Source organism: Saccopteryx leptura, chromosome 2 (assembly GCF_036850995.1).
Source record: "Saccopteryx leptura isolate mSacLep1 chromosome 2, mSacLep1_pri_phased_curated, whole genome shotgun sequence".
Classification (NCBI taxonomy): Eukaryota; Metazoa; Chordata; class Mammalia; order Chiroptera; family Emballonuridae; genus Saccopteryx; species Saccopteryx leptura.
The window spans coordinates 657,248-676,953 of NC_089504.1; the positions used below are offsets into that span (position 1 = coordinate 657,248).

Sequence of the window (19,706 nt, forward strand, 5' to 3'; positions counted from 1 at the left end):
AGTTCCGGGGCGGGAACTGGGATGGTAAATGTCTCTTTAATAGGTTTATTGAGATAGAACTCACCCGGCCACGTTCCCGTCCCTTGGCTCTTACTGTATCCTCAGAGCTGTGCACCCAGTCCCTGGTCAGCTTTAGAGAATGGTCACTCATGAAGTGGTCACTCCCTGGCCCCTGGCAATCTGCTTTCTGTCCCTGGATGTGCCTGTTCCGGGCATTTCTTTATGTGGCATCGTCCGTGTGGCCTTTGGCGGCTGGCTTCTCTCCCTCGGCCTCCTGTCGTCCGGGTTCGTCCTGTCGTCCGGGTTCGTCCTGTCGTCCGGGTTCACCCTGTCGTCCGGGTTCGTCCTGTCGTCCGGGTTCTCCCTGTCGTCCGGGTTCTCCCTGTCGTCCGGGTTCACCCTGTCGTCCGGGTTCGTCCTGTCGTCCGGGTTCGCCCTGTCGTCCGGGTTCGCCCTGTCGTCCGGGTTCTCCCTGTCGTCCGGGTTCGTCCTGTCGTCCGGGTTCGTCCTGTCGTCCGGGTTCGTCCTGTCGTCCGGGTTCGTCCTGTCGTCTGGGTTCGTCCTGTCGTCCGGGTTCACCCTGTCGTCCGGGTTCGTCCTGTCGTCCGGGTTCTCCCTGTCGTCCGGGTTCTCCCTGTCGTCCGGGTTCACCCTGTCGTCCGGGTTCGTCCTGTCGTCCGGGTTCTCCCTGTCGTCCGGGTTCTCCCTGTCGTCCGGGTTTGTCCTGTCGTCCGGGTTCTCCCTGTTGTCCGGGTTCTCCCTGTCGTCCGGGTTCGTCCTGTCGTCCGGGTTCGTCCTGTCGTCCGGGTTCGTCCTGTCGTCCGGGTTTGTCCTGTCGTCCGGGTTCTCCCTGTGGTCCGGGTTCGTCCTGTCGTCCGGGTTCGTCCTGTCGTCCGGGTTCTCCCTGTCGTCCGGGTTCGTCCTGTCGTCCGGGTTCGTCCTGTCGTCCGGGTTCTCCCTGTCGTCCGGGTTCTCCCTGTCGTCCGGGTTCGTCCTGTCGTCCGGGTTCTCCCTGTCGTCCGGGTTCGTCCTGTCGTCCGGGTTCTCCCTGTCGTCCGGGTTCTCCCTGTCGTCCGGGTTCTTCCTGTCGTCCGGGTTCTCCCTGTCGTCCGGGTTCTCCCTGTCGTCCGGGTTCGCCCTGTCGTCCGGGTTCGTCCTGTCGTCCGGGTTCGTCCTGTCGTCCGGGTTCGTCCTGTCGTCCGGGTTCTCCCTGTCGTCCGGGTTCGTCCTGTCGTCCGGGTTCGTCCTGTCGTCCGGGTTCTCCCTGTCGTCCGGGTTCTTCCTGTCGTCCGGGTTCGTCCTGTCGTCCGGGTTCTCCCTGTCGTCCGGGTTCTCCCTGTCGTCCGGGTTCGCCCTGTCGTCCGGGTTCGTCCTGTCGTCCGGGTTCTCCCTGTGGTCCGGGTTCGTCCTGTCGTCCGGGTTCGTCCTGTCGTCCGGGTTCTCCCTGTCGTCCGGGTTCGTCCTGTCGTCCGGGTTCGTCCTGTCGTCCGGGTTCTCCCTGTCGTCCGGGTTCTTCCTGTCGTCCGGGTTCGTCCTGTCGTCCGGGTTCTCCCTGTCGTCCGGGTTCGTCCTGTCGTCCGGGTTCTCCCTGTCGTCCGGGTTCTCCCTGTCGTCCGGGTTCTCCCTGTCGTCCGGGTTCTTCCTGTCGTCCGGGTTCTCCCTGTCGTCCGGGTTCTCCCTGTCGTCCGGGTTCGTCCTGTCGTCCGGGTTCTCCCTGTCGTCCGGGTTCACCCTGTCGTCCGGGTTCTTCCTGTCGTCCGGGTTCTCCCTGTCGTCCGGGTTCTCCCTGTCGTCCGGGTTCTCCCTGTCGTCCAGGTTCTTCCTGTCGTCCGGGTTCTTCCTGTCGTCCGGGTTCTCCCTGTGGTCCGGGTTCTCCCTGTGGTCCGGGTTCGTCCTGTGGTCCAGGTTCTCCCTGTCGTCCGGGTTCGTCCTGTCGTCCGGGTTCTCCCTGTCGTCCGGGTTCGCCCTGTCGTCCGGGTTCGTCCTGTCGTCCGGGTTCGTCCTGTCGTCCGGGTTCTCCCTGTCGGAGCCTCTGTCAGCCTTCGTCTCATTTTGTGGCGAGTAGTGGGCCGCTGTGCGGATGGGCCGTGGCTGTGGACACAGCCTTCCCACGTCCTGCCCGTGTGAATCACTGCTGTAAGATGCAGCCGTACTACCTGACCAGGCGGTGGCTCAGTGGATAGAGCGTTGGACTGGGATGCAGAGGACCCAGGTTCGAGACCCCGAGGTCACCAGCTTGAGTGAGGGCTCATCTGGTTTGAGCAAAAGCTCACCAGCTTGGACCCAAGGTCGCTGGCTTGAGCAAGGGGTTACTCGGTCTGCTGAAGGCCCGCGGTCAAGGCACATATGAGAAAGCATCAATGAACAACTAAGGTGTCGCAACAAAAAATTGATGCTTTCTTTCTCCCTTCCTGTCTGTCCCTCTCTCTGACTCTCTCTGTCATAAAATAAATAAAATTAAAAAAAGAAAAGCTCACCAGCTTGGACCCAAGGTCGCTGGCTTGAGCAAGGGGTTACTTGGTCTGCTGAAGGCCCACGATCACAGTACATATGAGAAAACAATCAATGAACAACTAAGATCTCACAACAAAAAACTAATGATTGATGCATCTCATCTCTCTTCATTTCTGTCTGTCTGTCCCTATCTCTCTCTCTCTCTGTCTCTGTAAAAAAAAAAAAAAAAAAAAAAAAGCAGCCGTACTGACCCTGTGATCTCTAGTATGGGTCTTCCTTGATGGATTTGGAACTGTTCTTCTGGGAAGCAGTCCCCAGGCTCACCGCGAGGACGGAGCTGTCGGGGACCTGGAACAGCAGAGCTGGGCTGGCTGGTCAGCAGGCACCCTGTGTAGCAGAAGACCCGCGGTTCCTGCGAGCATGCGTGCTTGGCTTTCAGCCCTGGCGCAGCTGGCAACATCCCTGGCTGTCCCTGGGGCCAACCTCACTAATGAGGAAGCTGAGTTTGGGAGAAGAGAGAAGCCCCCCATGTGGGAGGGCAAACCCCAATATCCTGCCTGGTCGGAGCCCCGCCTCCTGTGCTGACCCCTGGCATGCGTGAGCGGATGTCCACTCTCTCCCCTGTCTCCAGCCCCTCACAGACCACCTCTCCCAGAGGCCTGGTCCCAGCATCCAGGAAATGTGCCGTTGGTGGCCCCAGCCACTGTCCCTGTAGAAAACCCATCTGTCCCCCAGCCTGGGTTGTTTCCAGCTTCTGGGAGCTGAGACTGAGCTGTCAGCCTGACTTCTCAAGGACTCCAGGCATCAGCGGTCAAGCAGCCCAGCCGCTGGGAAGAGGTGTCTTCCCACCGGCCCTGAGGGGACCCAGGGTCCCCAGCAAGTGGGAGGCCGGGCCTGGACCCCGTCTTCCTCACCCACGATGGAAAAAGCCTGGAAGACGTTGATAGAAATACAGGTGCTCAGGCCCGGTGCTGAGGGCTCACAGGTTGTGTGTCCTTCAGGGGTCAGCAGAGCCTCCTGCTCTGTCACGTGCCTCGTGCAGGGACGAGTGGGCGAGTGTGTGTGTGACACTCTCCTCAGGAAGGCCTATACACAGGGTTGGTCCTCGTCTGGCATCCGGTAGCCATGCTGGTTGATATAAAACTTTCCCTGGACCGTCCAACGGGGTGGTGTGCATGGACCCCTGCAGTCCGTCTGGGAGTCTTCAACCGGGTCTGTGCCCGGCAAAGGGTTCCCATGCGACCGCCCCTGGGTGACCTCGGGGTCTGCGTCTCCAGTGGACTTGCATGACAGACCACACGTGTGCTACCCCGCCGCCGGTGTAGAGGGTCATGTCCAGGTGACCACTGCTGCCCGCGTGCCTGTCTATTACAGAACTGGCCACGAGCACACCATACACCCAAGTCCTTCTAGTGAGTCGGTTTGGAGGACCCTCAGAGGAGTCTGCTCAAGGCTCCTGGTGCCGCTCTGGCAGGTAGCTCCCTGGAGACCGGGGAGGCGAGGCCTGGGGAGGGTGAGAGCAGACGAGGAGCCTGGAGCTGCTGGCACTGGTGTGTCTCGGGCAGGACGTGGACTCACATCTCCCGTGAAGCTCTGGTGTGTGGTTTGTTAGCTGTGGCCCCAGGAACTTGGCGTTTTTGCTGCTGTAATAAGTTGTGCCGTTCTGTTTTCCGCTGAGGCTGGAACTACGGCTGCCCTGGTTCCTAGCTGCCTCAGAGTCCAGCTTATGTCCAGAAACCTTGTGAAACTCTCTCAGGTTCTCCTGAACTGGCTGTCCGTGCTGTGGGGTCCTGTGTGCAGGCATGCCATCTATGAGCAATGACAGTTTTCATCCTTCCTGTCCGACCCTTACGGGGTTTCGTTTCTTTTCCTTGTCTTACTCACTGAGAGAATCGTGGAGGCTTATGCCCTCCCACCTCGAACGAGGGGAACGACATTCCCGACATGACCCTTCGGCACCGACTTGCCGTCCTCTGAGCTGCTGCTTTGGAAGCTCAGCTCTGTCTCAGGAGCACGTCCAGGGTGGAACATCTTTTTCCCTCACCTTCTTTTCTGGCCTTCTAGACACGTTGAGGGGGTGGAGTCTCTCCTCTCCTCCGTCTCCGGCGACTTGGAGCGCACATGGACTGTCTGCTCCACAGTGTCCTCCGGCCAGGCGTGCCGGGCCTGGTGCTTGGTGGAGGAATGCCTGGCGCTGGCTCCTGTAAGTCAGGGTCACACGGCTGCTGAGCCGCCTGCCTCTTCTTAGCCACTCTGGTAATCCATGCCTGTCCCTGGGATGTCAGACAGCACAGCTGCTGGGACCCTCGGTGGAGTGGAGCTCGGCTGGCTCTGGGAGGTGTGCTCAGCCCTGTGCCCCTCGGTCCCTGCGCCCCTCTCACTCCGTCCTCCGGGGACCCTGTGTCCCTCGGTCCCTGCGCCCCTGTCACTCCGTCCTCCGGGGACCCTGTGTCCCTCGGTCCCTGCGCCCCTCTCGCTCCGTCCTCCGGGGACCCTGTGTCCCTCGGTCCCTGCGCCCCTCTCACTCCGTCCTCCGGGGACCCTGTGCCCCTCGGTCCCTGCGCCCCTCTCACTCCGTCCTCCGGGGACCCTGTGCCCCTCTCACTCCGTCCTCCAGGGACCCGTCCGTTTAGTGAGTCTGTTCAAGGAACGAGGATTTGGCCTCGCTGGTCCTTTCTATTGCATTTTTTGGTTTCTATCTCATTAATTCCCATTCTTATCTTTATAGTTTCCTTCCTTTGCTTTCTTGGGGTTATTTCCAAGTGGAGTGCTTAGCGCTTTAATTTTCAGGCTTTTAAATTTTATGATGTAAACAGTCAAGACCATAAATTTTTCCTGAAGTACTGTTTTCACTTCATTCTATCAGTTTTGTTTTGAGATGTTGTGTTTCCCTTAATTTTTTTTTTAATTTCAGTTCTAATAATTTTTGAGTGTCTGTTATAATTATTTGCTTGACTTATTATTATTTTTTTAAGAATGCTGTCTCCTAATTTCAGAAAACTTAGAATTTGGGGATTTTTCAGTTATGTTTTTAGAATGGATTTCTTACCTAACTGTATTGTAGCCAGTGGGGGCTTGTTCTGTACACTGCCAGTTTAGATATCTACAAAGACTTGCTTTGTAGCCAAGGGGGTGGTCCTTTTCATAAATGTTCTGCGTGGATTTTAAAAGAATACATGTTCTACAGCAGGGGTCCCCAAACTACGGCCCGCGGGCCGCATGCGGCCCCCTGAGGCCATTTATCCGGCCCCCGCTGCACTTCCAGAAGGGGCACCTCTTTCATTGGTGGTCAGTGAGAGGAGCATAGTTCCCATTGAAATATTGGTCAGTTTGTTGATTTAAATTTACTTGTTCTTTATTTTAAATATTGTATTTGTTCCCATTTTGTTGTTTTTACTTTAAAATAAGATATGTGCAGTGTGCATAGGGATTTGTTCATAGTTTTTTTTATAGTCCGGCCCTCCAACGGTCTGAGGGACAGTGAACTGGCCCCCTGTATAAAAAGTTTGGGGACCCCTGCTCTACAGTCATGGTCCTCTCTCTCTCTCATACACACTCACACACACACAGTCACAGTCAACAGACCAAGTTTACTTAATGTGTTGCTCAAATCACCGGTATCTTATTTGACTATTTCTCCACCTGACTCTATCAAAGACCGAGAGAGCTGTGCTGAAGTCTCCTGTGATGGCGGAGTTATTAAATTCTTTGTGGTCATGTCAGTCTTTATTTTACTTGTTTTTTGTTTTTATTTTTACTTTATTTTTTTTTTAATTTATGTTATTAGGTGCATATGTGCACAATTTTTAGTACTCGTATATCTTTCTGTTGAGTGAAATCTTGTACAATTATGAAGTGAACCTCTTTGGCTCTAGTAAAACTCTTTACCTTAAAGTCTATTTAAACTAATGTTAAAATACCATTTCTCCGGCATTCTTTGCTTATTATTTACATATCATTTTCTCACGCTTTCATTTTCAACCTTCCTTTAATCTTAGGTATTAGGTATATTTCTTATAAACTGCTCCTGCCTGGATTAAAAAAATATCTAGTCTGATAGTCTTTGCTTTTCCACTTAATTTAGTCCATTTACGTTTTTTGTAGTCAGTGATATAATAAGGGTTTAGTTGTATGGCTCGTTTTCTTTTTAGCTGCACTGTTCTGGTTTGTGCTTTCCATTTATTTGTCCTGGCTTTCCCCCTGAGGTTCTGTTAGCTTTATCACCTTGTTTTACATTGCCTTCTGTCAGTTTCAAAGTTATAAGTTCTATTTCTGTTCTTTTAAGGGTCACTCTAGAAATTTGAACATGTATAGTTCAGTTCACATTTTCTAAAGTTAAATTTAGTACAGGGGTCTTAGCTCAGTTTAGCTTTCTCAGCACTTTCCATCTTAACTGTTATTTTCCTGCCTTTTTTTTTTTTTAGTGAGAGGCGAGGGGGAGGGAAAGAGATGAGAAGCATCGACCCATAGTTGTGTCAATTTAGTTGTTCATTGATTGCTTTACATACGGGTCTTGACCAGGGAGCTCCAGTCAAACCAGTGACCTTGCTCAAGTCAATGACCTTGGGCTCAAGCCAGCAACCTTGGGCTTCAAGCCAGAGACCATAGGATCATGTTGATGAACCCATGCTCAAGCTGGCAACCACGGGTTTTCGAACCTGGGACCTCAGTGTCCCAAGTCGAAGCTCTATCCATTGTGCCACCACCAATCAGGCTACCTTCCAACATTTTAACAAAATGTGTTTTTTTTTTAATTCTACAAATTAGACATTGTGTTTGTTTTATGTGTATGATGGCCTTCAGAGTTTATGCTGTGTGGATGTGCGCAGACAGGACAGACCTTGCTCTAAGAAAAAGCAAGCTCTAGCCTGGCCAGGCAGTGGCACAGTGGATTGAGCGTCAACCTGGGATGTTGAAGACCCAAGTTTGAAACCTCGAGGTCACCAGTTTGAGTGTGGGCTCATCCAGCTTGAGTGCAGGGTCTCCAACTTGAGTGTAGAATCATAGACATGACCCCATGCTATCGTCCAGAGGTCTATGGCTTAAAGCCCATGGTTGTTGGCTTGAGCAGGGGGTCACTGGCTTCGCTAGAGACACATATGAGAGGCAATCAATGAACAACTAATGTAATGCCACTACGAGTTGATACTTCTCATCTCTCTCCCTTCCTGCCTCTCTCTCACACTAAAAAAGAAAGAGAAGAAGCAGCAAGGCCTTTCTTGTTCAAAAGATCTCCCTTGGCCGTGTCCTTTCCTTGGGGCCATTTCCCCTGGACCACTTTCTCTTTCCTCTGTCCTGAGGACGTGTGGCTGGGTTTATGATTGCAGTTTGACAGAAACTTGAGAACAGCCCACTGTGGGTTGGTGTCCACTGTTGCTGTTGACATGTCTGCTGTTGCCCTTTGTCATTTTTTTGTGGAGCTCATCGGTTGTTGTTTTTTCTCTCTTGACTACCCTTTCATTTGGTTCTTTCCTCATATTTACTTCAGTTCTGTTTGTTTTTAATTTTGTTACTCATGCCTGACCAGGCAGTGCCACAGTGGATAGACCATCGGACTGGGACACGGAGGACCCAGGTTTGAAACCCTGAGTTCACCAGCTTGAGTGCAGGGTCACTGGCTTGAGCGTGGAATCATAGACTTGACCCCATGGTCGCTGGCTTAAATCCCAAGGTTGCTGGCTTGAGCCCGGGGTCACTCACTCTGCTGTAGCCCACCCCCCCCCAGTGAAGGCACATATGAGAAAGCAATCAATGAACAACTAAGATACCACAACAAAGAACTGATGCTTCTCATCTCTCTCCCTTCCTGTCTGTCCCTGTCTGTTCTTCTCTCTGTCTCTGTCTCGGTCTCTCTCTCTCACATACACACACACACACACACACACACACACACACACACACACACGCACGCACACATTTGTTACTCATCACATAGGTGTCTATGTGTTATCACTAAAAATAATCACTTGCTTTATTGCTTTATTCTCCCCCCCTTTTTTTTGGTGGTGAAATGTACATCACAAAATTTATCATCCTAATCACAATTTGCAATTTATAATTCGGTGGCCTGAAGTACATTCACAATGTTGTGTCGCCATCACCAGTATCTGTTTCCAGAAAACTTTCATCAGCCCAGACAAAAATTCTGTCCCCACTGACCAACCATTCTTCATCGTCCCCTCCCCCACTCCTGGCCACCCACCGTTCCGCTTTCTGTCTCTGTAACTCTGACTCCCATCAGTGCCTCATTTCAGGGGAATCACACAGTATTTGTCCTCTGCTGTCTAACTTATTTCTCTCAGCATAATGTCTTCAAAGTCAGTCTACGATGGAGCATGTGCCAGAGTTTCCTTACTCTTTAAAACAGAATAAATCCCGTGTGTGAGTGTGTGTGTGTGTGTGTGTGTGTGTGTGTGTATTTTTTGTTTGTTAACTCATTCACCTATTGATGGACACTTGGATGGTTTCCACCTTTCGGCTGTTGTGAATGACGCTATTATGTACCTTAGAAGAGCACCGGTATCTGTTTAAGTTTCTGCTTACAATTGTTTGGGGAGGATACCGAGAAGTGGAATTGCTGAACCGTAGGGTCATTCTATGTCCTGTTGCCACAGCGGCCGGCAACATGGGACATTCCCACCAGCAGTGCATGAGGACTCCAGTTTCTACAGCCTCACCAACACCGATGTTCCTTTTTTTTTTCTTTCTGGTTTTGTTTTAAATAAAAGCCATCCTAGTGGGTGTGGATTGTCTCCCACTGCGGTTCTGACTGGCGTTTCCCTCCTGACTGCCGATGCGGGTCATCTTTTCTTGTGCTTGCTGGTCACGTGTATGTCTTCGTTGGAGAGATATCTCTTCGAGTCTTTTGCCTATTTTCTAATTGGGTTGTTTGCTTTTCATTATTGTTGTTAATCAAAGTCGTAGTTCTTAATAGATTCTGAACATTCCTTCCCAACAAGATACATGATTTGCAAATATCTTTGCCCAGTCTGTTTGTCTTTTTACTTTCTTGATAGTGTTCTATGATGTATACAAGTCCTTAATTTTCATGAAGTTCAGTTTATCTATTTTTAATTTTGTTGTCTTTGCTTTCGGTGCTATAGCTAAGAAATCACTGCCAAATGCGATCGCCTGGCTTTTCCCCTAGTTTTCTCTTAGGAGTTTTATTGTTTAGCTGTTACGTTCTTGAGTCGGCCCCTGCATCCTCAAAGATAACTAATGATGTTTAAGGAAGCATGTGAAACACACAGCGGAGCTGTGTGTGACATTTCTGCCTATTGCCGCTGTCACCTCTCTGAGGGGCATACTGTCCCCCTGTGGCATGTGGGAGCCTTCACTGGATCCTGAATCCTTTTGACGTGACACTCGTAGACTTTGATAACTTCTTTGCCTTCTGACGTGAGGAGATGTTCCAGCTTCGTTGCGTGCATTCTCTGCCTGAGACACGGAGTTAGCTATTTCTCCAAAAAGCCCTTATTTTCCTTTATCAGGAAACCTAGTTATGAACCAGTCTGGGCGCAGGGTGCTCTCAGCTGCAGGGTTGGTTCTTGTTTCTACGCTTTCCCAGTAGACAGAGCATGAAACACACACACATACACACACATATTCATATATCATATACATATACATATATAAAAATATATGCAGATATAAAATTTTTGTGTGTATATGCATATATATATATATATATATATATAAATTTATACTGCCTGACCAGGTGGTAGCACAGCGGATGGAGTGTTGGCCTGGGACACAGAGGACCCAGGTTCAAAACCCTCGGTCGCCAGCTTGAGTGCGGGCTCACAAGCTTGAGTGCGGGGTCACTGGCTTAAGCGTGGAATCATAAACATGACCCCATGGTCACTGGCTTGAAGCCCAAGGTCTCCGGTTTGAGCAAAGGGTCACTTGGCCTGCTGTAGCCCCCCAGTCAAGGTACATATGAGAAAGCAATCAATAAACAACTAAGGTGCCGCAACGAGGAATTGATGTTTCTCATCTCTCTCCCTTCCTGTCTTTCTGTCCCTATCTGTCCCTCTCTCTTGTTTCTCTCGCTAAAAAAAAAACAAAAAACACTGAAGCTTTTCATTCAGATCTGGGGTTCATTGTAAAATCTCTGGTTTTATCCATAGCTCCTTTCTCTCAGCTGAAAATCCTCACACTCACAACATAAGCATCATTGGTGTGCATTGTGTCACAGTTCACACACAGACATTTCAGAATAACAACGTCAGCGTCGCTGCCCACAGCAGGACCCTGCAGGGCTGTGCCCACTGCCGGTCTCCACGCAGCACCTAGAGATGTGTGGTCAGCAGCACGCGTGCTTCTGTGTCCCTAGAACAAGTCTCTCTTTTGGGTTTGTAGAGATTGCTTTTTAAATGCAATGTGGTTCGCAATGATGGAAAATGTTTGCATGGTTCTAAGACCAGACCTATAGAGCGAGACCATGCCCGGGACTGAGCTGGCTTCTCGGGTCCCCGGCAGAGGCCACTCAGGGGAAACCCAGCAGCCCAGCCCTGGGAGGCCGCCTGCCCCTCACCGGTCGCCCTCGCCTCCTGCACAGGTCGCCAGACGGGAGGGAAGGATCATCCTGACGTCGGGCCTGCCGTACCACAAGGTGAGGACCCCGCCACACCCAGGCCTCCAGCCACCCCCAGTGCAGGCTCTGCCACGGGGCCGGCGGCCGTAGACTTCACCCGGTAGTGCCGCATTCCGGGTGGGCCGCGGGGAGGCTCCTGAAGCCAGAGCTAGGGGAAGTGGGGCAGCCCAGACGGTTCTGGGCTCAGTGGCCGCCTCTCTTCGCAGCTCCGGGCCCAGGTCGGGGCTGGGCGCTGCCTCTGGGTGGACTGCTCCCTCAAGGCCCGGCAGCAGGCGAAGGCCGTGCTCAGGCATTTCCACGTGCGTGTCACACCCGCAGACATCTTCAGCCGCTGCCCGGTAGGTCCTGCGGGTCCCAGGGTTTGGTGGGCCGGTGCGTGAGCCGTGGGGCTGCCGTGAGCTGTGGGGCTGCCGTGAGCTGTGGGGCTGCTGTGGGCCAGTGCGTGAGCCGTGGGCCGGTGCGTGAGCCGTGGGGCTGCCGTGAGCTGTGGGGCTGCCGTGAGCTGTGGGGCTGCCAGGGGGAACCTGGCATGTCCCTGGTGGACGGCTGGACAGTAGAGGCCGCATGCCTTGGCGCCTCCGCTCCTCTGAGCAGTCGTCGCTGCCTCATTGGTGGTGTTTCCTCCACTTCCTCCCACACAAGGCGGGTGAGGGTTCGGGGGGACCCTGCAGCCTAGGGCCAAGAGGGAGCCGAGGTGAGTGGCTGCAGTCCGGGGAGCAGCTCGGAGGATTTGGGGAATGTTGTGTGCCCAGGGCTAGCCTCCCACGGGGCTTCTGGCTGGAGTACAGGAAGCCCTCGGAAGTCCTGTCTGGCCGGGGGTGGGAAGGGTGTGTTCCATTTTCCAAGGGCGACGTCCACAGCCACAGGCGGCCACTGGGTACCTACCACCCTGACCTCTAGAGAAGTCTGGGTGAGGAGCTCCCCAGGCGAGGGTTCCGAGAGGGGTCTGGGGCCGGGTGGCCCCACGCTCACTCACCCTAGGAGGGCACCCCCCCTCCTCTCTGGCTGGCCCAGGTGCTGGCTGAGGGCGCGGGCTCCCCAGGCTATCTGGATGAGGGAGAGGTGATGCAGCCTCTCGGCCTGGCCCTGCAGGGGGTGGGGGCTCCCGGCACAGAGTGCTGGCTACTCCCAGAATATTCCGGAATTTGGGCCACGACCCGGAGCAGACCACTGCACCCGCCCACCTGGCTCATTCCTGCCAGCTCCCCCGGGCCGGCGTCCGGCAGTGGGAGGAAGGAAGGCCGGAGGGAAGCCCCTGTTTTCAGGCCCCTGCCCGGCCGGGGCCCACAGTGGCCTCTGGGCAGCCGGAGGAGCACGCCAGGCCTTTCCGTCAGGCTGGGCCCCGGAGGACAGGAACTGGGTCTGCTGCCTCTTTGTACTTGAGCGGCGAGTGTGCAGACCCCAGGATGTCCGGGAAGCAGGGAGGCATTTTAATGAGCTTTTCAGTGCCTCTGCTGGTACGTTTTCTTGAGAAAACAGGAAGTTGGGGAACTGGGAGGAAGTCCCCACTGGCGCCCTGGGAAGCCCCGTGCTGGGGAGCAGCCTGGTCCCCTGTCAGACCCACGAGGGCCGGGCCTGGAGGGCAGCCTCAGTGAGCCCTTCAATGAGCCCTTGCCCCAGCAGCCTCCGGCCGAGAGCACCAAGCCCTGTCGAGCGGGCCTGGGCTGGGAGAGCATACTGGGGGGTGGGTGGCGTTGGGCAGATTCAAAGGCTGGGTAGCAGATCTGCGTCCTGGTGGGGTCCCGCTCGTGACTGGTGGGGACCCGCTCAGGACCCGCTCGTGACTGGTGGGGTCCCGCTCGTGACTGGTGGGGACCCGCTCATGACTGGTGGGGTCCCGGGGACCCGTTCGTGACTGGTGGGGTCCCGCTCGTGACTGGTGGGGTCCCGCTCGTGACTGGTGGGGTCCCGGGGACCCGCTCGTGACTGGTGGGGACCCGCTCGTGACTGGTGGGGTCCCGCTCGTGACTGGTGGGGACCCGCACGTGACTGGTGGGGACCCGGGGACCCGCTCGTGACTGGTGGGGACCCGCTCGTGACTGGTGGGGTCCCGCTCGTGACTGGTGGGGACCCGCTCGTGACTGGTGGGGACCCGCACGTGACTGGTGGGGTCCCGCTCGTGACTGGTGGGGACCCGCACGTGACTGGTGGGGACCCGCTCGTGACTGGTGGGGACCCGCACGTGACTGGTGGGGACCCGCTCGTGACTGGTGGGGACCCGCACGTGACTGGTGGGGACCCGCACGTGACTGGTGGGGACCCGCACGTGACTGGTGGGGACCCGCTCGTGACTGGTGGGGACCCGCACGTGACTGGTGGGGACCCGCTCGTGACTGGTGGGGACCCGCACGTGACTGGTGGGGACCCGCTCGTGACTGGTGGGGACCCGCTCGTGACTGGTGGGGTCCCGGGGACCCGCTCGTGACTGGTGGGGACCCGCTCGTGACTGGTGGGGTCCCGCACGTGACTGGTGGGGACCCGCTTGTGACTGGTGGGGTCCCGCTCAGGACCCGCTCAGGACTGGTGGGGACCCGCTCGTGACTGGTGGGGACCCGGGGACCCGCTCGTGACTGGTGGGGACCCGGGGACCCGCTTGTGACTGGTGGGGTCCCGCTCAGGACCCGCTCGTGACTGGTGGGGACCCGCTCGTGACTGGTGGGGACCCGCTCGTGACTGGTGGGGTCCCGCTCAGGACCCGCTCGTGACTGGTGGGGACCCGCTCGTGACTGGTGGGGTCCCGCTCAGGACCCGCTCGTGACTGGTGGGGACCCGCTCGTGACTGGTGGGGACCCGGGGACCCGCTCGTGACTGGTGGGGACCCGCTCGTGACTGGTGGGGTCCCGCTCGTGACTGGTGGGGACCCGCTCGTGACTGGTGGGGTCCCGCTCGTGACTGGTGGGGACCCGCTCGTGACTGGTGGGGACCCGCTCGTGACTGGTGGGGTCCCGCTCGTGACTGGTGGGGACCCGCTCGTGACTGGTGGGGTCCCGCTCGTGACTGGTGGGGACCCGCTCAGGACCCGCTCGTGACTGGTGGGGTCCCGCTCGTGACTGGTGGGGTCCCGCACGTGACTGGTGGGGACCCGCTCGTGACTGGTGGGGACCCGCTCGTGACTGGTGGGGTCCCGCTCGTGACTGGTGGGGACCCGCTCGTGACTGGTGGGGTCCCGCTCGTGACTGGTGGGGACCCGCTCGTGACTGGTGGGGACCCACTTGTGACTGGTGGGGACCCGGGGACCCGCTCGTGACTGGTGGGGACCCGCTCGTGACTGGTGGGGACCCGGGGACCCGCTCGTGACTGGTGGGGACCCGCTCAGGACCCGCTCGTGACTGGTGGGGACCCACTCGTGACTGGTGGGGTCCCGCACGTGACTGGTGGGGACCCGCTCGTGACTGGTGGGGACCCGGGGACCCGCTCGTGACTGGTGGGGTCCCGCTCGTGACTGGTGGGGACCCACTCGTGACTGGTGGGGTCCCGCTCGTGACTGGTGGGGACCCGGGGACCCGCTTGTGACTGGTGGGGTCCCGCTTGTGACTGGTGGGGTCCTGCTCGTGACTGGTGGGGACCCGCACGTGACTGGTGGGGTCCCGCTCGTGACTGGTGGGGACCCGCACGTGACTGGTGGGGTCCCGCTCGTGACTGGTGGGGACCCGCTCGTGACTGGTGGGGTCCCGCTCGTGACTGGTGGGGACCCGCTCGTGACTGGTGGGGTCCCGCTCGTGACTGGTGGGGACCCGGGGACCCGCTTGTGACTGGTGGGGTCCCGCTTGTGACTGGTGGGGTCCCGCTCGTGACTGGTGGGGACCCGCACGTGACTGGTGGGGACCCGCTCGTGACTGGTGGGGTCCCGCTCGTGACTGGTGGGGACCCGCTCGTGACTGGTGGGGACCCGCACGTGCTGACCAGGCAGCAGTGCACGGATTCCGTGTTCTGGCCGCAGGGCGGGAGGCAGGGGACCTGGGAGTGGGCGCTGTGCCTGCCCAGGTAAGAGGCAGTGGTGGCTGCACCTGAGTGGCAGCTGTGCCGGATGAGGACCAGAGGGTTCAGAGCATTCCAGCGTGTGGCCACGGGCCCCGTGGTGGAGGAGGGAGGGGCTCGGTCCGGGCTCTCAGGGTCTGGACTGGAGGGCAGGCACCCAGCCCCGCCCGGGAGGGAGGGGTGTGGGGCAGGGGGTCACCCGGCCTCAGCCCCCATCTCACTGCTCAGCTGGGGGCCCCGCCCAGCTGTCCCGTGTGTGATACATATGCAGTCCGTATGCACGTGGTCCGCAGGGAGGAGAATGGGGTGGACCCACGGCTTGGCGTGCGGCTGCCCTGGCCAGTGCTGGAGGACACACGGCTGGTGGGAACAGGGTTGGTGCCAGGCAGAGACCAGGGGCGGGGGCTCTGAAGAGCTCGCTGCCACAGGGTGACAGGTGATGGGAGCCTGGTGTGAGGTGGACACTGGCACCTCGTGGACCTCCACAGGAAGTGGGGAGCCAGCCTGGGGAGCCACCAGGGCTCCCCCCTGTCCAGCGGCACCCAGCCAGGCTCCGCTCCAGAGGAAGGCAAGCTGGGCATGCCCAGGCCAGGACCCCCTGGGTGTCAGCCAGGGTCCACAGGTGTTCATGAGACCCTCCTGAGAGGCCAGCATGACTAGGGCCAGGTGAGCAGAGAAGGGGTCTCTGAGAAGCCAAGGTTTCTAAATTGGAACCTGGCCTCAAGGATTGTGGAGGTGTCGTCGGCGTGGTGGGAGGACCAAGCCTGCACGTGTCAGCCGACGGGTGGCCTTAGTGCTCAGGGCAGAGGCCGGTCCCAGTCACCGGGAGTGGAGGCAGCATCGGCACAGCTCGTGGTCTCGCGCTGGGCTCTGGGGAGACACGGCCGTGGAACCCCCGGCACAGCCCTGGCGGCCCTGTCCCACCGGCACTCCCTTCCTGAGGGCCCCCCGATGTGCCCGCGCTGAGAGCGGCCGGAGGCTGGGCACGGAGTCCGGGCAGGCCTCATACCCATTCCCACCCGCCTCCCAAGGCCCTGGGTGTGGCACTCCCGGCAAACCCCAAGAGCTCAGCCTGGGCAGCAGCTGGGAACAGCGGCCCCACTCCCAGCCCTGCACAGAGCAGCCCCACTCCCAGCCCTGCACACAGCGGCCCCACTCCCAGCCCAGGTCCAGCCGAGACGCTGTTCTCAAGGCTGGCCACGGGGGAGCAGAGGTCCTCCCACCGGTGGACACTGACCAGCCTAGAAAAGGTGCCACACGTACACCTCAGGGCGATGGCCTAAGGCTCCGCATGGTCACCAGACTGGCTCCACGGCTGCCGACCCTGCTCTGCCCCCAGAGGCTGCAGGGAGGGCTGGGTTGGCTCATAAGCCCTCGCGGACATCAGCAGGTGCTGGCCAGCAGAGAGCAGTACCTTCAGACTGACCCAGAGAAGGGCCCCCTGCCCTGCACCCCGAGGGACCTGAGCACCCTGGACGCTGGCTCGGGGCCTCCGCTGCCCCCGCCCCGGCTGGAGCTGGCCGCCTCCCCGGGGACTCCGGCCGCCAGGCCGAGTTTCCATTTCTTTTCCTTCCTTCTGCTATTTTGGTGCCATTCCCAGAGGGGAAACCCACTCGGCGCCCGAGCATTCCCAGAGAAAGCCCGGCCGCTCTCCGCGCGGGCACATCGGGGGGCACTCGGGAAGGGAGTGCCGGTGGGACGGGGCCGCCAGGGCTGTGCCGGGGGCTCCGCGGCCGTGTCTCCCCCAGTGCCCAGCGCGGGACCACGAGCCGGCCGCCGCTGCCCGCGGTGGGCGCCCTGAGCACTGGGGCTGGGTTTCTGAGACACCTGCTGTGAGGACAGAGACCCTCGCAGGCCCACCTACCACGGGCCTGGTGGGTAAGGGGCGGTGGGCTCTTTGTGCCGGGCGGGCGGGCCTGTGACCCCTGACGCTGGCGATCCGGGCCTGGGATTATCCATCAGCAGCGGCTGCCAAGAGGACATTCCCAGTGCCGTCCACCATGGGAAAATATTTTATCAAAGAAATTTGAGTTTAAAAAAAAAAAGCCTACGCACGAACCCCTGACATGGCCAGGCAAAGCGTCTATTTTTACCGTCCCTCTGGTCCCCTCGCTGTGATGGGGAGCGGGCCGTGGCCCGAGTGGGAGAAAGGGAGCGTCCTCCATGTTGGGGATGCTGGCACCCAAAATGTAGCGTGTCAGGGGGACTCCACGGTGGCCACCCCCAAGCGCCGGGATGCCCAGGCCTGGCCTCATCCCCAGGTCTGGAGACCCCTGCCTCTCTCCCGATGACCAACCCCAGACGGAGGGACAGACAGGAAGAGGCTCGGCAGAGCTGACCCCACCCCTCCCGGCCTTTGTGCTGCTGTGCTGGAGGCCCCCAGCCCGGTTCCCACACTTGGTGCCCCCGGGGTCACACAGGCACAAAGGCTGTGGGAGGGATGGCCACCACCCTGCTCTGAGGCTACGAGAGGGGCCGCCCTGGGGAGGTCTGGGGGAGGACCCCGTGGGGCTGCCAGAGCCGTCTTGGAGTGTCGAGGGCAGTCGGAGCTACTAGGCAGGTTCTGGCAAGACTGGGGTCCGGCACTACCCCAGACTCGGGACGCTGGCTGCGGTGATGACCGAATGGACGAGGCCGGCACGACCCCCAGGGGTGGCAGCAGGGTGGGCCCAGGCTGCTCCCAGCACCCACGAGGCCACCCAGGCCCTCCCACAGGTGGTGGGGCCTCTTCCTCTGCCCCTGTCCCTGCCCCTTCCAGAAGAGCCTGGTCCTCACCAGATGGCCCTTGGGGAACTGAGGACCTGGACCCCACACCTGTGGCCCTTTGGCTCCTGGCAGTCCTGGTCCAACCCCAGCTGCTTCAGGAAGGGACCCTGGCACTGCTGAGGCAGCATGTCACCCACGCCCTTCACTGCACCTCCGCTGCTGCTGGGGTGCTGTCCGGCAGTCAGCCGCCCTTGGTGTGTCACCCCTGGGACCAGCCAAGCGGAGGCACCTTCAGCGGCATCTCTACCCCAGTGCCTGGGGACAGGGGTGTGCAAGTCCCCAGCTTGTTTCACACCCTTTCTCTTTCCTTTGTCTGGTGGGGGGGATGCCCCAGACCCAGTAGTCAGTGTCACTCCTCTCTAGACCTTCGTCTTGACCATGTGCTTCTAATGGGTGTTCCCGTCAGCGGTCTGGGGGCCCCTCAGGACAGGCTTCTCTGGCTGCACCGCTGAACATTGACAAGAGTAAACACATGTCCTGCCACTTCCAAAAGGGGTGGCAAGCCTCAAGTTGAGACTCAGAGGACGCACCCAGCACAGGACGAGCGTGCAGCCCAGACGGGGGTTCCATGCCGCCCAGGCTGCGGACGGATCGGCAGGCATATGTGCCCATCTGTCGTTGGGATTCAGCCTGTCCGTGGTGCACAGACACACCCAAGGCCACGACACCAGCCCCGAGCCCGGCCAGTGTGGAGGGGCCGAGGGCAGCTGGTGCAGCTGAGAACCAGCAGCTGGGAGCACGGGGGAGGGGCAGCAGAGAGGTTTCCGGAGCAAGACTGGCGACTTCATGCCGTCCTCTCGGGCCTGGGGTCAGTGGAAGGGAGTCTCACCACCTGGGAGAGGGCCGGGGTCCTCCTTTCCGAAGCCCTCTGCAACCACTGGCCAGACACGGCAAAGGCCAGCTCCTAAACCCGTCGCCCCCAGGGTCTGGCTGCAGCCTGGAAGTGGGCTTGGGAGAAACAGGGAAGAAGGGCAGAGTGCCCTGGCACGCCTTCCACATGGTGGGGTTACCCCCAGTCTGCGGGACCCCGAGGTTCAGGGGCACACCTGACCCTGATGTCAGCACTCCGCAGTCTTCAAGCTAAACCACGTGAAATTCAAATCTCAGTGTCCATCAGTACCCATCCATGTGTGCTGGTGGCCATGGGGTCCGGCTCAGGACAGCAGGCCTGACTTCTGCAGACCGGCTGTCCACTGGGCCTGGGAGGAAGAGACAGGGCCCAAGGGTCTGCAGGTAAAGGAGACAGGGCAGCTGTGATTTAAGTCTGGTCAGGGTCCTCAAGGTGATACAGCAGGGTCTGCTGGGCAGTGACATTCCACTGATGTCAGGGCAGGGACCTGTGGATGCATGCCCCCCCCCCCCAGCAACCTGGGCGCCTTGCTTCCCCGGCTGCAGGAAGGAAGACAGAGGCTAGAGAGTGGGGACTTCCCCCTCCCGCCCCCTCAGGCAGCTTGGCTGGTGGGGTCTGGGAGTCCTGCCTGGGCAGTGGGACCTGGGTGAGCCCCCTGCGAGTCCGGGAGGGGGAGGGGCCCCAGGGGAAGGAGCTCTGTGTAGCGAGAGGCCTGCTTACCAATCCTGGCACCCTTCCTGGAGGCTGAGGTGCAGGCAGGGGGAAGGGTGGATTGTGGGGGTCCCTCAGAGAAGTGGGGAGAGTAGGCTCATGCTGCAACTGCTCCCTCCCCCTTCTTGGCGAACCTGTTTGATGAGGCACAAGTGTGTGTGTGTGTGTGTGTGTGTGTGTGTGTGTGTGTGTCCTGACTCAGTTGCCCTGGGGGGGGGGGGCCAGGAAGACCTCAGCCCCTGTGCTCACCCAGACTGCCAGCTTCCTCCACACTGCTCCTCACACCACTCACCCCAGCCCCTGTCCACCCCAGCCCTCTGCAACCTCCCTGGGCCCCCTACATCCTCGCTC

The 19,706-nt window shown here is 58.6% G+C and overlaps 1 protein-coding gene across 4 annotated transcripts in view; it reads left to right on the top strand.

Annotated features, from left to right (window-relative positions):
- The window catches only part of EXD3 (exonuclease 3'-5' domain containing 3), an 82,649-nt gene that overhangs the window by 51,689 nt on the left and 11,254 nt on the right, over positions 1-19,706 (top strand). For all 4 annotated transcript variants that reach the window (XM_066366574.1, XM_066366573.1, XM_066366575.1 and 1 more), the window contains 2 exons: positions 11,015-11,068; positions 11,257-11,388. In XM_066366574.1, the coding sequence (XP_066222671.1) occupies positions 11,015-11,068; positions 11,257-11,388 (186 nt within the window). The remainder of the gene's footprint in view (positions 1-11,014; positions 11,069-11,256; positions 11,389-19,706) is intronic.